The sequence below is a fragment of the Triturus cristatus genome, chromosome 2_1 (genome assembly GCF_964204655.1).
Source record: "Triturus cristatus chromosome 2_1, aTriCri1.1, whole genome shotgun sequence".
Lineage (NCBI taxonomy): Eukaryota > Metazoa > Chordata > Amphibia > Caudata > Salamandridae > Triturus > Triturus cristatus.
This window is the reverse complement of record NC_140581.1, coordinates 1048858431-1048884582: the sequence shown is the minus strand read 5'-3', so window position 1 is coordinate 1048884582 and position 26152 is coordinate 1048858431. Positions and strand designations below refer to the sequence as shown.

At 42.6% G+C, this 26152-nt stretch overlaps 1 protein-coding gene across 1 annotated transcript in view; it reads right to left on the bottom strand.

Annotated features, from left to right (window-relative positions):
• Nucleotides 1–25883, bottom strand: part of LRIT3 (leucine rich repeat, Ig-like and transmembrane domains 3) — a 187002-nt gene extending 161119 nt beyond the window's left edge. Inside the window, exons 1-2 of the mRNA XM_085635653.1 lie at nt 25735–25883; nt 9360–9835 (exon numbers count right to left, since the gene is read on the bottom strand). Coding sequence (XP_085491779.1) covers nt 9360–9835; nt 25735–25850 — 592 coding nt within the window. The 5' untranslated portion in view covers nt 25851–25883. The remainder of the gene's footprint in view (nt 1–9359; nt 9836–25734) is intronic.
• Nucleotides 25884–26152: the final 269 nt, after the last annotated feature.

Here is a 26152-nt window from a genome sequence, read left to right as displayed (position 1 = left end):
GGGGAGCAGTGCATCCAACCGTGACTGCAGCCACCCGCTGACTAATAAGATAGCTCTGAGCCTCCCACGTAGATTTCAAACTGAAATCTCGCGAGAACTCGGCGGCCATCTTAGGGTCAGACGGGCGAACCAATTGGAGGCTGGAACAGGCCTGGCGGCCATCTAAGAGTCAGGCAATAGAAGAGATAGGAAATCTCACCCAGCAAAAATCACGATGGCCATTTTGAAATCAGGCGGGAGAGCCAATAAGAAGCTGAAAAAGGCCAAACGGCCGTTTTAAAGTCAGGCAAACACTAAAGGCAAAAGAAACAAAGTAATAATAAAAGGAAATTACAGCAAATAAAGGTTAAAGAAAATAAAGTACAGCAAAAGAAGAAAACTGAACACAGAAGAAAGGAAAGGCCCACAGAGTAAGGGGAGGAAGGTCTGCACCACAACAAAATGACAGAAGACGCAAGCGATAAGAATAGCGCAAACTCAATTTTCTGCAGACAACTACCGTTCAGTTTGTCAGAACCACAAACAGGCATTCGGTGGGAAAGATGGATAAGACAATTCGAACGATACATGAGTGCCACATGCAAGGCTTACACAGATGAGCAAAACATAGACTTGCTCCTAAACTTCGGAAGTGATGAGGTTGAGGACCTGTTAAAAACATTTCCCCAAGAGCAGACCGCAACATACAAGGGACTGATAAAGTGTCTCACAGACGAATTTGACCCTCAAAGTAATGTGGATTTAGAGAGGTACACGTTCAATACCACATGCCAACTAGCAGAGGAGTCCCTCGACGATTTCGCAACCAGGCTACGAAAACTGGTTACTTATTGCGAATTCGACAAGTTTGACAACGAGCAGGCCATACGACTGCACATCATTGAAGGCTGTCAGTCAGTGGAATTCCGGGCATGAATTCTGAAGGTACCGTCTATGCTAGAGAAAATACTGACCATGGCCCGAGCGGATGCCAGAGCTACAACACATGCCAGACAAATGGAAATTGGGAAGGCAAGAAGAGTGGAACAAGCAAACTGCGTAACTGGGAACGTCAAGAAATGAGACAATACACCGCCACCGCGGAAAAAGCAAGAAAGTACATGCTATTGATGCAGACTTGAATTTCCACATGCCGGCACCTGCCTGGCAATGGGTCACAAATACCAGAAATGCAACAGCGAAACCACTTGCAAGCGCCTGCATGGGTGGACAATCAAAAGTGAGCGAGGGAGACCAGCAAGACAACGGACAGCGGCAAGCAGATACTCACGGCACATAGAAACACAGTATCGCAGTCCCTCAGCTGAATCGGATGGAGCAAACACGCCAGAGGCTGTGGAACGGCTGTATCTGATGTCAGATGCACCAACGGAAGATTGTACTCCAGAGGACATTCATCTTGCAGAAAAACATCAGATAAAGAAAACAGCGACAGTGAACATTGAGGTAGGAAACCACAGCACAAGCTTTGTACTAGGCAGTGGAGCTACATGTAACATCATGTGCATGTCAGAATATGAGAAGATGATAGTGAAACCACCACTATCACCATCCACTGTTGATGTGTTCACCTGGGGCTCGAGAAAACCAGTGGTGAACATGGGGACATTCATAGAGACATTGATATACAAAGAAAGGTCGGTCAAAGAGGAAATACATGTACTACGAGGAGACATTCCAGCACCCTGTCTGCTAAGCAACATCACCGCACAGGTGATGGGTCTCCTAACAATGACCTACACTATGTCAGAAAGACAGAACATTCTGAGGGCTGGGCAAACTAAAGGAAAAGCAAATAACACTACATATCAATGAAGCAATCAAACCTGTGGCTCAGCATCACCAAAAAGTGCCCATTCATCTACACCCACAGGTGGAAGAAGAAATACAAAGCCTGCTGGCGCAAGACATCATAGAGCCAGTTGAAGGACCGATCCCATGGGTATCTCCAATAGTAGCAGTACCAAAGAAGAACACATCAAAGATTCGCATATGCATTGACATGAGAATACCAAACACGGCAATCGAGAGGGAAAGACACCCAGGGCCTCACCAGCAAGTAATCAGGCCGGTAGAAAACAATTTGAATTACAGTGATGACATCCTGGTGTTCGGCTGCTCAGATGAGGAGCTCTATGTGAGGTCTGCAACCAGTTGGAACAAGCAGGCCTGACTTTAAGTGAAGACAAGTGCGAACTGGGGAATAGGGAACTAGTATTCTTTGGACACATCTTTTCAAAAAAGGAATGAGGCCGGACTCCCGCAAAGTAGAGACACTGGAAAAAGCAAGGCCTCCAACAGAAGTAGCAGAAGTGAGGTCATTCCTTGGGTTAGCAAGCTACTGTGCTTGTTGCATAAAAGACTTTGCCACAGTGAGCACACCGCTTCAGGACCTAACAAAGCAGGGTCAGAAATTACTCTGGACACAGGAATGTGGTAGGGCATTTGAGGGATCAGACACGCAGTAATGGCTGTAGATCATCTTGCTTATTTCGCTATGCACTCAGCTCACCGTTGACGCCAGCCCAGTAGGGTTAGGAGCAATCTTAGCACAACACATGCCTGGAAGAAACTCGCCCAGGCAAATTGTCGCATATACGAGCAAGAGTTTATCTGTCATTGAAAGGGCATACTCCCAGCCAGAGAAGGAAAGTCTAGCAGTGGTATGGGGGTGTGAACACTACCACATGTTCATTTACGGAAAACCGTTCACCATTGTAACAGACCATCAGGCCCTAGTGACACTATATGGAAACCCGAACGCAAAGATACCGCCATGCATTGAAAGATGGGGAATAAGATTAATGGACCATGATTTCAAGATCATGCACAAGCCGGGGAAAGGAACACAATCCAGCTGACTACATGTCACGACATCCCCTACCACAGGCACCAGAAAACACATCAATGGCAGAAGAATATCTACATTTTGTGCTAAGGCAGAACACTCCTGCAACAATAACAATTGAAGAGCTGGAACAAGAGACAGCAAGGGATGCCACAATGCAAGCAGTCAAACTGACAACACAACAGCAAAGATGGAGACACGTAAACTCCAACAGCCCCATGGGAGAAGGAGTGAACAGGGAAGAAATGCTGGCATTCAAAAACCTACAAGAGGGACTTTCGGAAACACAAAGAGGAATCATACTAAGAGGAACAAGGATAGTAATGCCAAAAGCATTATGGCGGCAGACTGTAAACCTGGCACATGAGTCCCACAGAGGCATAGTACCAACAAAAAAGATGCTACGGGTAAGAATATGGTTCCCAGGCCTCGATCGACCGGCGGAGGACACCATCTTAAACTGTCACTAATGCCAAAAAAAAGGACAACCAGCAAAGTCAGAACAGCTACAGATGTCAGAGCTTCAAGGGGCATTGTGGACAACATTGGCAGCTGACTTCTATGGGCCATTGGACACGGGAAACTACTTGCTAGTGGTCATTGATGAGTACTACAGATTTCCCATAGTACGACACGTCTCGTCAACATCAGTGACCGCAACGTTGCAATACTTGATGACATCTTTGCAGCCTGGGGCTCCCCACAAACAATGAAGACAGACAATGGGGCTCCTTTCTCAGGAGAGGAGTTTCGCAAGTTTATAGCCTACCTGGGCATTCACCACCGGAAAAGAACGCCCCTATGGCCGCAAGCAAACGGCATGATGGAAAGGTTTATGGAGAACATCAAGAAAGCAATCCAAAGAACAGAACTGGCGCAGATCTCCATATGGCAGGCACTACCGAGACACCCCTCACAGCTCCATGGGACGATGTCCAGCAGAACTGGTGCTAGGAAGGACAAGCAGGACAAGATTGCCCCAACTAGAGGTAAAAGCTCCGCTAGAACACAACAGCATTGCAGCAAGAGATCAGGAAGCGAAAAACAAGATGAAACTATACGCGGGCGCCAGGAGATATGCCACATCATCACACCTGAGGCAAGGGGACTCCGTTTTGGTGCGCCAACGGCAATCAAGAAAATCAGACAGTATGTTCTCAAATGAACCGCTGACAATAATAAATGTCAAGGAGCCAATGATGACAGCTGCATCGGGCCCCTACCGGATCACTAGAAATAGCTCTCACTTCAAGGGACTAAAAACATCAGATGCGGACAGAGGAGATACAGCATCGAAGAACAGCACAACACATGAAAAAGAGGAAGTTATGAACAGCATGGGAAGAATGGCACACAACAGCGGGAGACAAGAAGAGGTACCAAACAAAGGAATGGAAGGGTCATGTCTAAGGAGAGTGAGCAGAAGGCCAAAGAGACTGATTGAGGAAATGTAATGGTGGGGATCAGAAACACCATCTCTCTCTCTCTCTCTCTCTCTCTCTCTCTCTCTCTCTCTCTCTCTCTCTCTCTCTCTCTATCTCTATCTCTATCTCTATCTCTCTCTCTCTCTATATATATATATATATATATATATATATATATATATATCTCTTCCGTCATTTTTCTTTCTTTTCCACAAAAGGGGAGATGTAGTGACCTGGGGCAGAGGGCACTAGGACCCTGCATCCTAATAAGGGGAGGGGACAGCAACCGGACACCACTTCCGTTCAGGAAGTGGGGAGGGCACTCTAGGACGATGAGGGTATGGGAACAGACGTGCATGTGGGCACGGAGAAGAAGAAGAGCAATAAGGTAACAAAGCTGACCTACCTGTTTTCGCATGGTTTATGTTTGGCTACACAACAGTAATCAATTAGCAATAAAGCATTCCGTTTAATCCAAGGTAAGACCCACAACCAGGAGCATCCGGCATCTGCGAGGTACAGCAAGCAACTGACCAACACGGTCAATTTCCTCGCAGATACTATTCGACTCCAGAATCAAGAATTCCCTTTGAACATATACAATGAACCCATGTATGAGCGTGAGCTCGATACCAAAACCTCATGCACAAGCGCAAGCTCAATACACACACAACTCTACATCTTGTATATGCCTCTGGTTTGATGGACTTTACAATCATTTTACCACATCATACTCACCTTCATAACAAGTATGGCATCCAAATGTTTGACTAGCCATAAATGCATTCAATCCTAGTGCCACACAACAGGTACATCGTCCAGCAGTTTTTCAGCAATCCTATTTCCCTGACCAAAAGCCCTGTGTAGAAGTTAGTGCCACCTACAGATTGGCTTATGGCCCTGCTGAAAATTCTAGAACAGGCTTTGTGGCAGCTACATGTCCTTGACTCACATGCAGCTGTTTGCCAACATTCTTTGCCCCATCACTCAGATATAGATATATATATATATATATATATGTCCTATATTTTCTTTAGACTGATACACTATCACATTTTTGCTCATTTTTTGGGGTGAACATGTTTTGCATGTTTTCTGGTTTCCAGATATGAGAACAAGGGTTGTATTTTCTTGATTGGGATGTTTCTTGCATCATTTTCAAATTTGTATAAGGCCACTTGGCCTTTATTTATGCTCCATGGATATTGCTGAGTTGGGAAAATGGGGTCTCAATCATATATTTAGACACTTGGCTGAAATGTTAATATGTCATGATTTGACTGTTTTCAAATAGTTGTTTCTGGTGATGCCACTAGCCTACTGAAAAGACCTACCTCAGTGACTCAGGCTTTGGCATGAGAGTTCTTGTGTCAACCATGGGGGTGCATTCTGATTTGCATGGCAATGAAATTTGAATTCCTGATATCGTTTGCATCTTTAAACAATTTTAGATCTAATTTACATTTGTGGAAAAGATTGTATTTATCAAAAGTAATATACAATGTATGTACATCATGCTTCGTCAATTTGCATAGTCTGTTTTTACATTGCCTTGATACTGAGATATACTGGTAACAGTAGTATGTTTTCTATTTTCTATTTTCTCTCACCCGGTTGGCTATTTTTATGTGCGATGGAGCACAATATGGAAATTGGTTGTGACGAAGACCTGCTTAGGTTGAAACGCGTTTCCGCAATAAACACCTCCAAAGTGAAGTGCTGAGTGCCGTTTTTCTGTGTCCCTCTCACTTGTGTGGCACTATTGTTGGTATATATATATATATATATAGTGTTCTTTAACGAGATGTGACTAATATTAAGTGCAGGTATAAGATTCTAAAAACACGTTTTCGTACTTTCCTTGAGTGTATTTATAAAATGCAAACCTAGACTCATACTGCAGCAAAGAAATATATATAACAACAGGAAAGGAAGCCAATGTTCGGGGGGATGGGCATGTGGGTACGTTAACCGGTAGAACACCAGACACTACTTCTGCATGGTGCCATTCCTCACCCTCTCGACTCTTCTTGCACCTATACAAAAGAAGAACTAGCCACCCACTAAGATTTAGTGAAAAACTAGTTATAAAAAGTGGTTGTAAACTGTGTGCTTTTCCGCAACCAGTCTTTCATAATGTAGCCTGTGTACTAATAGGTCGCATTGCAGAATCTCCTGTCACAAGAGATCGTAGAATGACCTGACTAATGAATATTAATTAGGCAGGTCGCTGTTTGTGATTGGCTACAAACACAGGGATGTTGGCCTGCAGGGAAACCTTTTCTTGTTTTTTAAAGCTGCCTGTGTTCCTTGAAGGAGCCAACACTGCTTTAGAATACTAATTCCTATTTGGGAAAAAATCAGGGGGGACAGCAGCCTGCTCCCCCCAAAGCTGGACAGCATGCACAGAGGGGGCACCTTCCCTTTTTCAAATTAGTTACCACCCACTTTGGTGTGTTGGTAACTGATTAATGGTTTGCAATCGCAACTGTGAATCCAACCCATTAATACATATGATTGAGGCTTGCAATTGAGAGGGGACAACCCTGTCACAAACCTTCCAACTTGAAACTCAGTGGGCCTCAGTTGGCCGGAAAATGTGTTTGGTAAATAGAAAAAAGTCATTTTGCAGTCATAAACTCTAAGATCTTGCAATCTGCTGGGTTTGCAATCAGAAAACTGCTTTGCACATCTGTGCCCAAATGGATTTTCAATTATTGTCCATGTGGCAGCATGCAACTGGTGTTAAAAGCCCTCACCAACATAGTGTGGGATGCTTCATCACGGGCTCTCCATTTAGCACTGAGAAAAGCACTCATATTATTACGATCACTTATACGTCATAAAATAAAAACAGATAGTCCTCTGCCATGTCTCCTTCAATGATGCATCTGCTCAATGAATGTTCAATCTCTTCACAGTGTATTCCTCTTGTGAAACTAAAATTGTATGAGGGTGGGAAAGACAAAATGCATTATTATCCCACTTCTACTTGACTAAAAATAAAGATCCAAATTTGCATTCTTCATGTTGGAGTAGCGTAATTGTGATCCCATCTTAAGATACTGTAGGAGTGATTATAATAATGTGTAGTCAGCACTTAAATATATTCTGTGTGATTAATGTTACTAATTAAAGATGGAGTTTTGCATATTTAAAGTACTCCTCGTAAATACTAATGGGACTTATAAATTGTGTGCATAGAAATGTGACTAATAAAGGACATTTACATATTAATATTCTATAAGAAATTAGAGGTTAGACGTGTCTCAGTGTGAAGTTAATGAACTAAGGTGTATATGTAGAATAATGTTTAAGCATCTATATGTGTAACAAGAAATTATATTCATGTTGGTGTATTTGAAATTTCATTTCGTAATTTCTTTGCGATTTATTCATGTGTTAAGAAACCGTATTTGCTATATGTGTAGAAATGTGCACATATTTGTAACCCTGTGCACTAATAAGTTGACATGATTTTGGGCCTCGAGAACTGTTTGCAGTACAAGCTCACGTTTAAAGGCTAACATTTAATTTGTATTAACCTTCGATGTAGAATGTGTCTCCTTGCATTTTTGTTTCTACTGCAGGTGCGTATAAAACCTCATTAATTTGAAAAGAATGTTTTTTGTTTTAGTTAGATAGCAAGGTATGAGAAGATGGATCCTGGCAAAGAGAAACGCAGTAAAGAGCAAGAAGGCAAGTTCCCATGGGGGAGGAGAAGAATGGCCAAGGACGAATGAAGTAGCAACTTATTGATGTGGGAAAGGTGGTGCCAGAAAATACAATTTGTGCCTGGATCGTGGAAAGTTACTGGAGATGAACATGTGATGTACCTTGAATGCAACTAATATCTTATGCTGTATCGTAGTGAGGGTCTTAGGACTTCATGAGGTGCAAACCTCTACTTCTGATTTGTGTGGCTTCATGACCCTTGGTTGGAGTTTCTTCTACTGAAGACTCTGACAGCAGACACCTTTCTATTATTCATTTTTACTCATTGCTTTCTAGTTAAGGGTTATCCCTTGTAAGGCAGTGTAGGGAGAGATAGTGTGCTCATGCTTACCTTTGATAATCTTTTGATGCAATTTAATGTTAAATTCATTTTCTTTATTACTTGTATTGTTATAACTGAATTAGTTGTAAGCCTTTTGTTTTATAGGGTAAATCTCTTTAGGAGATTTTGACTCATTCTGTTTGCCCTGTATTTGTATATAATACTACTAAGGTTGATTTATATCAATCTGTTTCTGAATCTATAATTAAAGCCTTACTAATCCCAATCCTAGTTGTGGAGTAGTTATTGGGTAACCAAAATGTTTATACTGTGATTAGATTTTATTGTGATTGTTCCCACCCCCCTCTTATCTCTCAAGCAGCTACAAAGACCATCTGGTTGAGTAGGGATGTTAATGTGGGCCCCAGCTCTCTCAATGTCTTGAGAAAAATCAACATGTTTCGCTGCTCTCTAAAGTACTGGTGCTTTCATAAGGCTGAAATATCTACCAAACACCTCAGTTCAAGTCAAAAAGGATACATGTCACAGCTGCTTCACAAAATGGTGATCTTGGACCCTTTGATGAAGCATTCCACATTAAATGGACAAGGTACTTTAGCACCAATGACGTTGTGCCTGTAGCACAATAACCTACAATCCCTCCCATCAAGACAACTGGTAATACTGGTAGCAGAAATGAGGAAGAAACACAGCATCAGGTAAGTTCTTCAGTTTGATGTAAGTATCTAAAATTAAATAACAGTATTCTTCTTAGGATGTATTAAAAATGCATAGCGTGCAGATCATCAGGAGGCTGGCACTACAGCTGATTAAATGATTGCTAAGTGTCAGGTCAAGGTTGAATAGAGTTCATAGAATACACTTCAGTCATATCTTATTCATTTGTGCTGCATACATTTTTATCCTTCAGTATGTATCAGACTGGCCAAAATGATATCTATAATGAGGTTATAGGGCATGAAACTGTAAGTGACACCATGATAAATTCTTTAAATCCCAGATCTTCCACAGCTGTCATAGGATGCTCAAAAACTCACAATATTGAACATCAAAAGAACTATTGACTCACCCAAAATGATACGCTGCGGGAAGAGAGTTGGGCGTTTTGAAGATCTTGACTCAGAAAAAGGCGGCCAAATATCCATGAGATCTGATGGTAGTGTTATCAACTTGTTGCTGGAGATGTCCAAGTAGGTAATATTGCTTATGTACTTTCCAGCCTCAGATGGAATGCTGGCTAGCTTGTTGTTGTGAAGATCCAGGGTGCGCAAATTTGGCATCTCAGCTAAAGACTCCCAAGGGAAGGTGGACAATACGTTTCCATCCAGACGTAGCTCGTGAAGCTGTTTCAGGTTATAGAAGCTGCTGGTGTCTACACTGGAGATGCAGTTATATGTCACCCAGAGGTATTTCAAGTCAACCAGGTAGTAGAATGCTTCGGTAGGAATTCTACGTATCACCGTCTTCTCAATTCGAAGCTTGACAGTGTCCACTGGAACATTGATGGGAATGTCGTACATGTCGGGGTCATTACAAAGGACAGATCTGCCGGTTACAAGCAAATGGCATCAAGAGGGTAAAACATAAATAAAGATGCAAAGCTTTGGCTTTTAAGCACACTACTCCAAATGTATGTTTGTGAAGCTCCATTGTTTGCACAGTCTCACAATTTACATACCATGAATAGAAATGCTTATTGATAGAGTAAAACATTTATGTAATGTATTAACAGTGCATTCTCTCCACAGGACAGATAATGCTATTTGAGACAACACATTCCAATATCGCCCCTCAAACATAGCATCATCCTCACAAAAATACAAAAGAGAAAGAATGCGTAAAAGCACCTTAACTGAATCAATGCTAAAAGCCAGAAAGTATATAATTGAGAAAGGTATAAAATTGGAAAGAGATGAAGGAAATTAGAAGGGAAGCAATATTGAGAGTGTGAGATTGGGAAATACGGATAGAAACAAAAAATGGAGAGTGGAGTAGAAGATACTTCAAGATTAAAGGATTGAGAGTGAGAGGAAGTAAATGGGAGCGCAACTGTGTCTTCTCTGTGTGGTGGAACAAATTATGCTTGCTCCATAGTACTAAGACACTTTCAATGCCAGGGAGCTATGTAAAGTAGGGGAGCCGACCGGACCGTGGGGGAATTAGGGCACCCCCCACGTTCCCCAATGGAGAGGCCAGGCCCCAGGGGATGGGGTCCCCGGGCCAGAAGTGGCCTGGGAGGGGGGCCAAGCAGCCCCCCTCCCCTTTAAAAAAAAAAGGCAGGCAAGCCCTGGGGAATGGGGTCCCCGGGCCATAATTGGCCCTCCCAAAAATAAAAATAAAAAGGATGGCCAGGCCCCAGGGGATGAGGTCCCCGGGGCCAGAAGTGGCCTGGGAGGGGGGCCATGTGCCCCCTCCCCTTTAAAAAAAAACGGACTGGCCGGCCTCGGTGGATGGGGCACCCGGGCCATAATTGGCCTCTGGAGGAGGGCCACGCGGGCCCCATCCCGTTTCCTTTTATTTTTTGCAGTGGTCAGGCCTTGAGGGATGGGGTCCCCAGGGCCCCAAAAATAGTAATATATATATATTCACTGAAACAAACATAGGTTTCAGGGACGTTATAGTTAGTTGGACATTTCACTCGTACAAAACCAGAGAAATTCCGCCATTATAGTTAGTTCAGCTAACTATAACTCATGCCCCCGCTATGCACTGCTAATAATGTCACATATTACATCATTCATGACATGGCCAGTGACATCACTGATGACATCACTGATGATATCTCAAATGACATCTCAAATGACATTACTGATGACATCATCCAGTGACTGTGTGTTTCTATAAAATGTAAATGTTTTATATATATATGCCAAGGTGTATTGAAGAATAAGTGGGTGTATAAGTGTCTGGATGGAGGATTTAGTAGGTGCGTGACTGACTTTAAAAGTGAGTGATTAAACGTGTCTTACTGAATGTATCAGTTAGTGACTAAACTGAGTGAATGTCTGTATCAGTCTGTCTGTTGTTGTGTAAGCTGCTGCATGGGTTGGTGAGTAGCTACATGAATGTCTATATGGGTTATTCATTGGTTGCCTGAGTATTTGAATGGGTGCCTGAGTGTGTGTGTGGGTGGGTGGAAGGTGTGTGACTCTGTGCATAGATGTGTGAGGGGTTGATTCACTGGGTGTATGGGTTCAAGAGTGCATGTGGAAACAGCTGTATGGGTGGGTGAGTGTGTGTATGGGTGTGTTGGTGAGTGAATGGATGTCTCAGTGGTACATGTCCAAGTAACTACCTATGTAAAAGGCAGAGTATGTGAGAGTTGAAGTGTATAAATGACTATATGTGAGAGTCAATGATTTTGAGAGTGGCTGTATGGATGAGTGTGTACTTGTATCAGTGATTGTATTAGAGAGTAGGTATGCGTTAGTATTTGTATGAATAACTGAGGTGGTGTGTGTATAACTGTATAGTTGAGTAAATGGAAGTGTGATTGATTCTTTGCATGACTGACTAGGTGTGTGAGTAACTCTGGATGAGTGGCGGTGTGTGAGTGTCTGTATAGGTGTATGAGTGCATATGATAGTGTTGTATTGATGAGTGACTGCATTTATGAGTGACTGTATGGGTGAATAAGTGGATGTGTGTGTGAACCTAGGAATCAGTGCGTGCGTATGTAGTAATTGGTATTGGTGTGTCTATGGTTTCAAAAGTGGTACTCCGCATTTTAGAGTGGGTGTGTCAAAGGTTATATTAGTGTGTGAGGAGGTGCATCAGATTTTCACGTGGATGATGTAATCAGTGATGTCATCAGTGATGTCATTTGAGATGTCATCAGTGATGCCACTGACCATGTCATGAATGATGTAATATGTGACGTCATCAGCTTTGCATTGCCGGGGCGCGAGTTATAGTTAGCTGAACTAACTATAACCGCGGAATTCCTCTGGTTTTGTACGAGTGAAATGTCCAACTAACTATAACGTCCCTGAAACCTATGGTTTTTTCCGTGAATTTCTAAGGTTTTTTAAATGCTAATTTTTAACTATAACGTGCCTGAAACCTATGTTTTTTTTTGTGAATTTCAAAGGTTTTTTAAATGCTAATTTCTAATTATAACATAGCAGTCATGTTTTCAGAGTGGTGGAGAAAGGTGAGCGTGGCCTCCAAAGACCTTTTAGCAATCCCACTGTGTGGGATTTACTGGAGGTAACAAGAGGGGTAGTTAGCCCCCAACGTCAACTTTGGGGGCCAACTACCCCTTTTATTACCTCCAGTAAGTCCCACACAGCAGGATTGCTAACTTATTACATCAGGCACGCCCCCTCTCTGCACCACTGTGCAAACCCGCCCTAGCATGTCCTCAGTACACAAGAGTACCTCATCGCCCCACCAGCAGTGCACCAGAAGCCGAGTTTGCAGAGTGGTGTACAAAGGGGGGGGGCCTTGGACCACCACTCTGCAACGCAGCTCTGTGGCGCTTACTGGAGGTACCTCGTGGGCTAGTTGGCCCCCAGGGACCCTCAGGATTGAAGGGGACTTAATCCCCACATTTACAACGCACCTGGGGGGCGTGTTTGCACACTTGTTACATCAGGCCCTGCTCCCTCCCTGCATACACTTCAACTTCGGCGGTGTTCCAAAGGGAGGAGCATTGGCATCCCCATGCATCCACCCATGCAATTTGGCGCATTCCCAGATTTACTAAAGCTAGTAAGCTTGGGAATCCGTCAAAATGCTGCGCCTTCCTATGTGAGGCATAACGAGAAGAAATAACCTGATTTCTCCTCACTATTTCCTCTTCCTATGCATGATGCATTCTGCAGCACACATAGAAAGAGGATAATGTCTTTAAGGATTGTTTTTGCATTAGCTCTAGGAGGCACACAGTGCACCAGCGTAAGTAGAGTGCAGAAATGTTTCACATCTTTGTAAATATGGAGCATCTTCCCTCTACCTTTCACACAAGGCAGTGTGGCAACTTTGCATGCTGTCCCACGTTGCATAACAGTTTGTAAATCTACCCATACAGTTTAGTTTTACTAACAGTAATTTTATGACTGCCGAGACTCCACACTCATGGCTGAGTCTGCACACATAAACCAATAGGTTTGTCCCATATAGAGATATATGGGATAATTCCAAGTTTGGGGCTCCATTGGACCGCCAAACTCATGGTGACGGTCCAAGAACCGCCAGACGGTCCGCTTGCCGTATTCTGAGTTTGGCGGTTGGACCGCCACTGGACCGCTGTGGCCGCCGGGGATCCTGGATCCCGATGCAGTGGCGCAGTGTTCAGGCTGAGTAACATTGTGACGATGCCACCGAGCATATTACGAGTTGCTCCAGTCTTTGCATGGGAGGTGAGCCCACCTTCGAAAGCCTGGGGGTGAGGCAACAAAGGGGGTCACAATAGGACACCCCTGCCATTCCAGGGCCTGGGGGTGGATGCAGGGGGGCACATGCTGTGACATGCTGCAGCGGTGTCAGGGTGGCGCCTGTCTGAGGCTCACCTATGGGCCTTTAGACAGGCACCGCAGTGACGCCGCGCGCCCACCAAGGATAACAATTTTAATTCGGCAGGCGGTGTGAGTACGGCTTTGGTGGTTCTCCAGCGGCGTGCTGGCATGGTGGCCCACAGGAGGAACGCCAATGTCGTAATCAGTCCCATAGAGTCTAATAGACCTGTAAATATTCACTGGTATAGGTAATGAGACTTTGAGAAACAGCTGTCCACAGGTAAAGTTCACCCCAGAAGTATCTGGATGTTTGCATTATGTAGAGATCAAATGTGGTTGCATATATAAATTATGCACACCCCAGAAGTGGCTACACACATGAATTATGCACAACCCAGTGCTCTGTTTGTATTATGTACATCCAACAGGTGGATACATATCTGCTCACCCCAAAATGGCATGCATGTCACTCACCACCAAATGACACGCAGAAATTTTTAGAGGCATGTATATGTCATACACAGACATCACAGAGCTAGTTGCATATCTACTTCAAACTTGGCACCAAAAAGACGATGGGCATGAAAGTCCTTTATACCTAATCATAGAGGGCCAGATTCACAAAAGTAATCTGAGACAAAATCCTAAACTTACTACTTTTGGTATTCACAGAAAGCATTTAGTAGTAGTAAAGTTAGGAATCTAGTAGTAGTAAGGTTAGGAATCCTAACTTTACTACTACTAAATGCCTTCTGTGAATACCAAAAGTAGTAAATTTAGGATTGTGTCTGAGATTAGTTCTGTGAATCGGCCCCAGAACATAATTCCCCAGAAATGTTTGCAGGCCTGCAATATACACATCTGAGAAGTGCCTGCAATGTCTACATTATCTATGTCCCGGAATATACAACACATCTGTATTATGCACATATCAGAAATGTCTACTTTATACCTACAGTAGACGGTGAGGTCTCCTGGATTTATGGTCACGCGAGAACATGTTATGCTCATTGCATAATGGATGCGATTTAAGTGACTGAATACTAGCTTACCTTCACCTCAGAAATAGCTACATACTTTCTTTACTTAAACCGCAAAAGTTTCTGTGACATAAAGATGCTGTTATTTGAGAGTTTCCCTCTAATTTGCATGTGATCTATGCATACTTTTACTAAGAGTTCTACAACACTATTAACCACTGACCAGGTTCCTGTATTAAGGTGCCTAAGTTTGAATGGGCAGTGTCTGCAGGAGACAACACTCTGCAGATACCTAGCAGGCATGAGACCTTACAGTGAATGTATATGCAAATCTGAAGATGTGGGGTCATCCTAAAGAAAATGTTTCTGGCAAAAGATTTTCGTCGAACCAATCTTGAAGAATTTATCGTCAATAATGTAATAAAGCGAAACTGGTAAAAAGCCTTTCTTGAAAAAAAAAAATGTTTTTTCTCTTTGTTTTAAGATTGTGCGGGGGTTCGACCAAACCTTTTTTTTTTTAATATAAATGGGCCTTCTCCCTGTCCCGATCCATCATTGTTCTGAACTGTCCCTTGTGCTGCCTCCCGCCCTCTGTACTGCTTCATGTTTAATGAACCTTAACAACTCTTTACCCCATCCAAACCAACCCCCACCTCTATGCCCATTTCCTTTTCTCTGTCTACCTTCTTCTCACGCTGTGCCCCTTCTGTCTTCCTGCACCACTGTTTTTCTTTTTGTATTCTTATTTTGTTGCGGGTCCCAGCGGAACATCAAAGAAAAATTGCTGTGCACCCTTTACAAAATTAACTTTTTACACAATCCACTAAAACTTTTTTTATGAAAAAGTATTTGGCCATTTTGACTTTTCTCAAAGATTAGGATTCGTGAGTCTGATAATGGCTGGCTTTCTTTAGCCGGAACTTTCCGTTCACCTGCATATTCGTGGCTTCCTCGTCCTCGGATAACCTAAGTCACGTGGCCCCATCCTTCTCTGAATGCTTGAAGATCTTCCTAATTGATCCTTCCTCCTTTTTGGCCTACACATTGAGCTCACGTGCTTAAGGATTTCCCTCCTCTTCTGGATATTATCCACCTCACCATCTTATTGTCGTCTGTTCCCATACTGCGCTGCAGGCTTCCAGAAGAATTCCTGAGGACCACGTGACCTAAGTAAAATGACCCCTCCCTCGCCCTCCCCGTGATGCAGGACTTCGAAGACGTTCATGACCAGCTATTAAAGCAATATGCTTCAAAATATATTGGCAATGGCGCTTGAAGACCGCTTTTTGGTTTTGGTATTCACATACCTGCCAACTTGAAGAACAATCTCACCATTTGAGGAGCGGATGGGGCCTTGAAGGGGGGGGGGGTGGGGCCTCCTGCCGAGAAGTACCTAGCACGCACTTTTGAAACCCCCTCCTCCCAAAAAACATAAAAAGCCTACTGAGGCTGGTGCCGATGTCCTGGTGTGTTTTCACACCCCTTAATGGAGGTCGGCAGTTCAAAGCCTCTGAAATCTAGCTGGAAAACCACTATTTACAGGGTTTTCAGCTCGTTTTCCTTGCCACCTGTAATATTGGCTACTAACAGGGAGACCGTGTGATGGAAGCCAATATTGTGTGTCACACTGTGGTTCCATGTGAGTTGGCAAGTATGTTTTCACTTGTCATGCCCTCCTTCCTCGCTAGAAGACATGTTAGACCAGCCGTGATTATATACACATTCAAACACACCCTCGCCATCATCCGCATAAAATGCCGATCAACAGCAGATAACCTGTCGGCCATGCCCAACTTGCAATTATTACATCCTTTGCCAGGCCACCACGACTCGCCCTCAAGTGCTGGGGTCTAACAAACATGCGGCAGTGCCATTCGTGCCATTCAGACCACTTACTCACTACAGAGAACCACCCACAAGCCATGGGTAAACAACTCTGTAAAAACCGATGGGAATGAGATCTACTTAAAACACAATCAATTCACAAGCAGGAAACAATAACAGGAAGCAAAGCAACTGGAATGTTGCATAGATCTGTTTTAGGTAAATCCCCCAATCAGGGAGGGAAATATATTTATTTAGGTTTCCAATAGCGGATATGTTTGGTGCTGTCCTCATTCTTTGATACCAGCAAATGTTTATAATGTCATCCAAATAGTTCTAATTTACACAAACTAAATACAATTAGATATCTGCTTAGTAGCTCCCAGACTCCAGACAAAAGGGGAACACGAGCATTATATTGAAGGCTCACCTCCTTAAAGAACACTATATCACAATGCATTAACCACCTCCAACCCAGCTTTCGCTCCTCTTACTTGTTGACTTTATGCTTGTCTTTGACCACGTACAGCACCCAGTACTTTTTGGCTAGGCTTGCACTATAGAAATACCATTACCTTCTCATAAGTCTTCCTCGCCACATTACTTAAATAATGAGCTTCAGCTCCCCCACAGAACCCTCCAAGCAAATGAGCTCTCAAGCCTTTCCATCCCTGCCCAACATGGCCGTCCTCCTTCACCCCTGACCTACTCTAAGAGGAGGCACAACCCACCCCACTTCCTGTTCCACTACCAAGCCTCAGTACCAAAAACATGAAGCCGATGACTAAACAGGGAAGGGAGGGATGGGAACCCATGTGGCGAGAAAGACTGTACTCGAAGTAATGAAGATTAACAGTAAGTAACCGGGGCATGTACATTTATATATACATTGAGTCATTGGGGCCAGTGTTTTAAATGGCCTGGTACTCACAGGTACTGATTACCTGCACTTATTTAATTTGAAAGGCAGAGTACCAGGACTGCTCAGAAGTGGTGCAGTAATTTTAATGTTACTCACACAAAATATAGGGTAGCAAATTGAAACTAGGCACAAGCTGTGGCAGGGAGGGGCACACCAAGTGTATGGATGAAAACCCTCACTCACCGGAGGGTGACATGCTTCATCATAGGGTTCCTCCAGCCCACAGGGGCCGCAAGGTACCCAGTGTGGGCTACAACTTCCCCACGGGGAAGGAGCAGGAGTGTTTCTCAATAAAGCAAACAAGATTACAATACCTCACGGGTGAAAGTGAGGGGCAGAGTGCAAAAACAAAAATGGTGTTTCTTAAAACTATCTACGTAGGTACAACAACTTTATTAATACATACTACAGGACAGAGGATAAAAGAAATGTGAGACAGGGTTATGGATGTGTACCCTGTGATAGGGTCAACATGTTTCTGCCCTAGATGACATCTAAGTTCGGGGCATTCATCATGACCATAATCTTCAGTCACTCCACGTGAAAAATATGTGGAAAAAAAGAAGGAAGGTTTGCTGGAGGAACCCTATGATGAAGCATGTCACCCTCGGATGAGTGAGGGTTTTCGTCCATACACTTGGTGTGTCCCTCCCTGCCACAGCTTGTGCCTAGTTTCAATTTGCTACCCTATATTTTGTGTGAGTAACATTTATCTGGAAGTAATATAGGATAGATTTTTCTATTTTGTTGAATATACTTCCTTTTGACCCCTCTGTGTGAGAGTTATTGCAGTAATTTTAATGACAGAGTACTGCCACTTCTCTGTATCAAACAGGCACACTGGGACATTGAGCACATGAATGCCTATATTTGCATTTAAAACACAAATTGAGAGACACTGTAATGACACTGTGATGATGGATGCTTAAACCACCCAGTTTTAAATGTCCTTCATAGTGGGCATCAAGGGTGCTCTTTTATCATCTTATTACCTGTGCATAAAAGAATGAGAAATAACCTGCACATACGGACTTTGAGCCTCTTTTGTGTGCAGTGGTTTATACCAACAATCGCCACCAGGTGGGACCAGACGGAATGAGCATAAATTGTGCTGAAGAGGAAAAAAGCTACTTGGTAACCAGGTATAGAAAAGGAGAGACGGCACACAACAGACCTATCGGGCAGTATTAATACGGACGTACAATCTATTGGGTGCTACTAAGGGGAGAAAGGTCGATTACCACTTCAACCCATACAAAAAGAATGTTTATTAATTGTGAAACCAGGTGTGTTGTTTATTTGATCAGATGTACTTGCAAAAAAATTTATAGTGGCAGCACAATTAGAAGATTGCGTGATAGAATGGTGAAACATTTTAGGGCGCTGAAGTATGGAGATACGAGATATCCAATTGTATCACATATAAATCAAAATGAGAACCAACCACATGAACATAAATTTCAGTTTCATGGAATTGACCATGTCAAATGTGAAATATGAGGTGGTAACAGGGAATTATGTTTGAGATGTAGGGAAGCCCTTTGGACCATGAAATTGAAAGCAGTTGAGCTTGGATTGAATATTGATAGTGAACTGCAGTATTTTTTAGGGAGGTGAATCATTCATAAAATACTGTATGATGAAGCAGTGTACTATGTTGGCAAGGAATTGATTATGGTTTATATGAATATAGAAGAACTATAACTAGCATGAGATGTACATGATGCCTAGTGGATTGGGATTATGTATTTCCATATTATTGATGTAAATCCATTTGAATAGATGAACTTGTATATATACATTGTGTTCAAATAATACAGATTGTTTAAACTTTTCCTTGAAGTATGCTCTTATAATTATTACTCTCGTTTTTGGATTGAAACATGTGAGACTCTCTTAGTTCCTATACGCGCATTTACTTACTGATTGCATATGCAATCAAATATTTTTAATTCTTGCTGACAACGAAAGCGTCAACTTTCGTGAATATTTAAATACGGGTAGAGTACACAACCTAGTATGGTAGGGAGCTTTGTTTGTTTTCTTTGATACATGCTATTACCTAATTATTACACTAACAATCATATACTTACCCTTCCAAGATGGCTGAACACATTTCTGGTATCTGTCATGTGACTTGGAACATACCATGTGACAAGGGCTACTCTTAACCCAGTTTACATTTTACATTTTATTTTCTATTTTTGCTATTACGATACATGCCAAAGGAGTCTCGGTGGATTCTTCGTTTAGTGAGGTAGGGGTTTTTCCCTGTATATTGTACGCTCAGTTACTCTCTGGATGCAATAGTCTATTCACTTGTCAAAGATGGCGGAGTGCTTCAGGGTACTCGTCACATGACATGAATCATGTGACAGAGCCAACGATATATAGGCTGTTCACAATATGGCTCGTATGCTGAACACCACTTTGCGGAGTTTCGGACAAAGCACTACGTATTTTGCGGTAAGGTATTGTTTGGGGAGTTGGACTGTATGTTGTGATTTGAATCCTTAAAAGAGGGATAATTCATTATTTAGAAGTTATTTGGTGACCGAACCTTTTCGTTTTTATATAGGTTATGATTTTAACGATGCGCTGAGTATAATTACGGTTAGAATAGAGTATACTTATTGTGGGTGAACTCCCCCGTTTCACTCCTGATGCAAGAATATCGTTACTTATGCTACCTATTTACTTCTCTAAGATGGCGAAGCACGTTATGGGTACTCATCACATGACGTGAACCACGTGACAGGGCCCAAGATATATAGGCTGTTTACTTAATGGCGTCTATGCTGAACGCCACTTCGCGGAGTCTCGGATGAAGTACTACGTAGTTTGCGGTAAGGTATTGTTTGGGGAGTTGGACTTTATGTTGTGACTTGAACCCTTATCAGAGGGATAACTCATTATCTAGAAGCTATTAGTGACCGAAGCTTTCATTTTTATATAGGCAGTGATTTTACCGATTTAGTTGGGTCTAATCATGTGCTGAGAACATTTGCCGTTAGAGTAGAGAATACATATTGTGGGTTAACACCCCCATTTTACTCTTGATGTTAGAATATGGCTACTTATGTGCGGATGGCTGCCCGATTTTGTATTTTTATTTTTTATTTTTATAATTTTGGTTATAGTAACCTTACTGCGTTTTCTCTCAGGTCATGAACTTGTGACTAAAATACTATTTATACAATTCTGATTACTCCACAACACTAACAGAAGGTGAAGGACCAGAAGACGCTACTCTACGTCATCAGGTGAACTTTGATAGTTAATTTACGGGAGCTTTAGAGATAGTAGCAATTATTATTCTTTCTAATTTTCTACATTTATTTCATTTCAGTTTGTGTGTAGTGTGTAGTGGATAACGAAGTCTGACACTATGTAATAATTCCACACTTGTAATGCTTGAATTAGCAGTGTGAAGACATTTCTCTACATTATCAGGTAACCCCTATAGTCTGTGTAGGGTAGCCTTCGGAGAGCTTAGTATAATTATATCCTGTAACTCTCCATATGCAATTGATTTCAGTTTTGGAAGTGGAATGCGGAGTCTGATGCAATTAGACTAATCTTCACTTCCAAAGATTGATTCAGCAAGTGTGAAAGTATATTATAAACATCATCTTTTATGCAGTTCAGGACCTGTCACTAATTTTAGTTATAGGTAACGGGTTATCCCGTAGGTACTGGAACGTTTTACTTCTCTGAAGCATTATTTGTGGAGTATTACACCATTGTGCTATCAGGTGACGTTAATTACTTAACTATATGAGTTTTGGTGATGAACTAATTTTTCTTTAGTTCAATTACTGACCTTACCTCTTGTTCACATTAATTATTGATCTTCTTTACCACCCCCTTTTCTCTTGGTTATGCGCTGTTTCTGCTCTCTTTCTTATGCACCAACTTGATTCTATCACTCGGTGATTGAGTCTACAAATCTTTAATAATGGTGACGGCTTTACGTAGCATATAAAGACAGGATAAGAAATATATCATTATTATTAATTTTGTTTATAATATTCTTTGGGTTTTTGCAGCCCTGAAGAAGTCATTTGTGCATAACAGCACACGACGAAACACGTGTTGGCTGCTTTTTTTGTGAAGAATTGTACTGCAAGGGTGCTTTTTGTGAAGAATTGTACTACAAGGCCAATTTTGTGATGTACTGTACTACGACAAGCTGTGGAGACATTACCAGAATAATTTGAAATAAAGAATATGAACTTTTTAGAACAACGTGTGAAGATTTCACATTTGAACTGCAAATATTATAGTGTGCTCAGGGTAGACTCTTTCTCTTATAAATTGTGCTGAAGTCCCAAAAGGCACTAGTGGCAAAATAAGCACAAACAGAACTTCTGCCTGCTTTAGCAATAGTTCTTGATCTACATTTTTGTGTTAGTCTTCCTTGCACCACTACTGATCAATGCTAAAGTGCAAGTGCTCCCTGTGTATATTGTGATTCTAATTGGTTCTCCATGATTGGCATATTTGATTTACTAGTACGTCTATAGTAAAGCGCACTGTGTGTGCCCTGGGCCTGTAAATCAAATGCTACTAGTAGGCCCACATGAGTAGCCCTGTAAACCTGTCTTAGGCCTGCCATTGATGTGTCTGTGAGTGCAGTTGTAAACTGCCATATAGACCTGGCAAGTGCAACCACTTGCCAAGCTCAAAGCTTCCCTTTTACTACATGTAAGGCATCCCTAAGGTAAGCGCAAGGTACCCCCATGCCATGGGCAGGGTGCAGTGTATGTGAAAGGTAGGACATGTACTGGTGTGTTTTTCATGTCCTTATAGGGAAGTACTGCCAGTTTTGTTTTTCAACATTGCAAGGACTAGCTCTCCCATAGACTGTCATTGGAGCTGCATTGTAACATTTTACAAGTATAACTTTCAATTGGGAACCACTAGAAGTTTGGGATCTCTGGGCTCAGAATTTAAAAACACATCTTTTAGTGAAGGTGGTTTTTAAATTGTGTATTTGACAAAATTCCGCTTTTAGAAAGTGAGCATTTTGTTGTTTAACCATCCTGTGCTTCTGCCTGCCTGTGGAATCAACGTCTGGTTTAGACTGAAAGGGGCCTGTTTGTGCATTTACCTTAGACAGTCACACAAAGGGAGTTGAGGTGTGCCCTGAGTGTCCTGATTGCCCATCACCGGCTGATGGGCCTTTCTGAGCTAGAGTGGTGTGAGGAGTTGTCACTGACACCTGAATAGGGCTGTGCCTGGCCTCTCACAATGCTGTCTCCACCCCCCTGGAGTGTGTCTGGAGCCAAGACAGGGCAAGGCAAGAACTTATGCACTACAAAGACCATCATTAAAAGAATGCCTACTTCAAAGGCCAAAAGGGGTATAAGTATTGGACCTAAAACTCAAGACTTTTAGACCACTTCTGGATCGAGAGGAGACTCTGCTAAGAAGAAGAGCTGAAGAGCTGTAAGGAAAAGTACTGCCACTTTGCTGTGTGTTGCTTTGCTGGGTTGGCCTGCAGTTGCTGAATCTGTCTTGGAGGGGAAAAGGACTAGATTTTATTGTGCATCCTGCTTGAGAAGTTTTTCCAAGGGCTTGTGTGTGCTTGCCTCCTTTTAAGAAGTCGCAAGGCCATCAAAGACTTCACCTGCAGCATCCCTGAACTCCACTGCTGGGAGTTCTGACCTGCCAAGTGGAACCAATTCGAGTTCTGGGCCCTTGGAGATGGTTCCTGCTGTTAAATACTTCAAAACCAAAGCTTCGCCTTTCTCGAATTGTTTTTACAACGCATCACTGGTGTTCACGAAAAATGTCCTCACACCGCTGCCATGTGGCCGAAGAAATCGACACATCACCTGCCCAGGGCCAAAGAAACTGCTGCAGCTCAAGTTCAGCTCATCCTGTCTCTGAAGTCTGAGACCCACGCACTGACTCTGACGCAGGCCCTACTGTGTGGCTGAAAAAAATGATGCATCGAGGGACAGTGGCTGAAGAAAGCGACACAGCACCAGTTTGCCGCTGCCACATCAACTTCCAGCGCATCCAGATTTCCACGCATCGCACCTGTGCGCCAAGATTTCCACTGCATCGCCCGCAAACCAGAACTGTCTTGGATTTCGAGGAATCGTTTCCCCTTACAATCCGGATTCAATACAACTCTTCTCCTGTATGCAGCAGAACTGACACATCTCCCCAGGGACTCAGGAATCAACATCATCACTGTGTTTTCTGATGCTTTTCTACTCTGCTGCTATTTTTTCTTGGCGATTTTGAAGGATCTAAGGCACTTTGTGTAAAAACACCGCAACCATAGAGTTCTATGGATAGAATTGCTTAAACCTTTAAAAAGTGATATCTTGAGTTCTGCATGTTGGATTTTTGTCATTTTGGTCTTGTTTGTTTAGATAAAGACTGTTTATTTTTATAAACTGGTGTGGTTTCTTTTTGCCGTGTTTTCACTGTTTTACTGTGTGTGTTATGTTCAAATACTTTACACATTGCCTCTGAAACGGGCCCGACTGCTGACGCCAAGCCACCAAGCGGGTGAGCAGGGGTTGTCTTGGGTGTGTAACTCCATTATCCTGACTAGAAAGAAGGGTCCTTACTTGGACAGGGTGTGTATCACTGCCAAATAGAGACCCGCATTTCTAACACACATATTATACAGAGACAATGAATCGTAAAAGTGTGTAAATCAATGTAGAGGGGAAATTACATAAGAAAATTGAGGTTACAAGGTGTATGAGTCACATACCATTCATAATGGTAGGCATTATTTGTTAAAAGTGGTTAGGATATTTAGGATTTAAAAAGTAAGGCAGAGGTTGGGGGTTGTCTGTGCTAATGAAAATATATTACTATTAAAAGGAACCCTTTTTAGCAACCTCAGAGTTAGATAAATACAATACTGTTCTAAACCTAAGCCTTGCAGGTGGCATGCTGCTCCGTGGTGCTGGCTCAGACTCACTGTACTATATTAGAAGGAGTAAAACTTATGGACAGCAAAGAACAAAAGGATCTCTGTGACAAAAGCAATAATGTACTGAGCTATTTACATAAATTACAAATCTGTGATTTGCGTGTATCTATCCTTTGTGCTTTGTTGCAGGCAAATTAAACTTCCATGCTACTTTATGATGTCATCACTGATTAGAGAAAACAAATCGCTTTCTAGCCAGTGCATAGTTATCAACCGTTATTATTTCCCCCCGAATATTGCTGGGCACACAACGGTCTCTGCAGCAGATGCCTTAAGCTTGTAAGATATTTTAAAATGCAGCATGTTTGTGATCAATGATGTAAGCCAGAACAGATTTACGGTCACATTTGTCCTTCTTGCCAATTTCTTTGCAGCAGTAGTTTTAAAATATATTAATTATTTTTTTGCTTACATCTCAAGCTCTGGGAGTAGCTATTAATGGTGCAGCAAGTGTAGTGGTCCAGAAATGGGAAATTGGAAGCCCATTCCACCTAATATGTGGCTGCCTTTACTACTCAACAGGAAGTTGAGGGACCAGTTTACTTGCTCGCATTAGAACCCCTGGCACTTTTGCTATGTCCCTGATTCTGGGAGTGGTATTAATACATCATTTTACTGGGGAACTCAGAATGAGACCTTAAGGGTGTATTTACTAAAAAGAGGCACAACTCAGCGCAGCAACCAAAGTTGTTGCGCAGCACATCGGGAGAGTTATAGAGCACTAACGCCAATGTCCACTAACATATGGCACTGGCCTGCTCACTCTGTAGTTCTGGTGCACAATTTGGCTGCCTAGAACCACACACACACCTTTGCACTACAGAGCATGGGTTTTGTGTGATGTCAAGCTTTTGTTTTGGAAGGATACCTTCCAGTGTGTAATAGTATTCACAGACACGCTTTAAAACACATACAAAGGTGGAAATGTTTGGAGAAATAAAAGCATTTTTCCAAGTTTACGCCACGCTCAAAAAGTAATTTTTGGGTGCAAAACTCTTACAGTCCATTGTTAGTAGAGTGGTTGCATGGGGATGTACATGTGCCACCCATGGAACCACCCCCTGATGCAAATGTTTGAAGGCAACCTTTTCTGTGAGCGCAAAATATAGCACGCTGCTGACACTGTTTAGCTAAGAAAAAATTCAATGTAGTACAATCTGAGCACATTATTTGTCACACGTCACACGCCACATACAGCAATCCTTCCGAATTAATTCCGTTCTTGGAAAGAAAGCTTTACTTAAAGAACGCCACAGGGTTTGCTAGCCAGCCTTGTCTCGTAAAGAGCCACATACCTTGTTCCAGTGCCATCGCTTCGACCGTGGAAAATGCAGGTGCACTGCGACGGGCAAAAGCAGTGCAGTTTTTCGCACAGATGGACGAAGACATAAAAATAAAAGAGCGATTTCATGGCTCCCTTGCAATGAAATGTAAATTTCTTTCATGCTCCAAGTCCCCGGAGATGGTGGGCGTTGGTTCGGCAAGCAGCCCTGACATCCATTTAGTAATAGCAGATTAGGGGGGATTAACTGAGATCTGTGGTTACTTAACCTTCAAGTGCATTCTTCGGAGAAGCCCGTGAAGCGGACTCCACGGCGTTTTCTCGGTAAATAATAAAACTGGATGCAAAATAAAATCTGACCTGTGAATAAACTAAGGAAGGCAGAGTAAAGTTTTGATTTATCCTATTGTGCCTCCCTAAACGTGTGACTT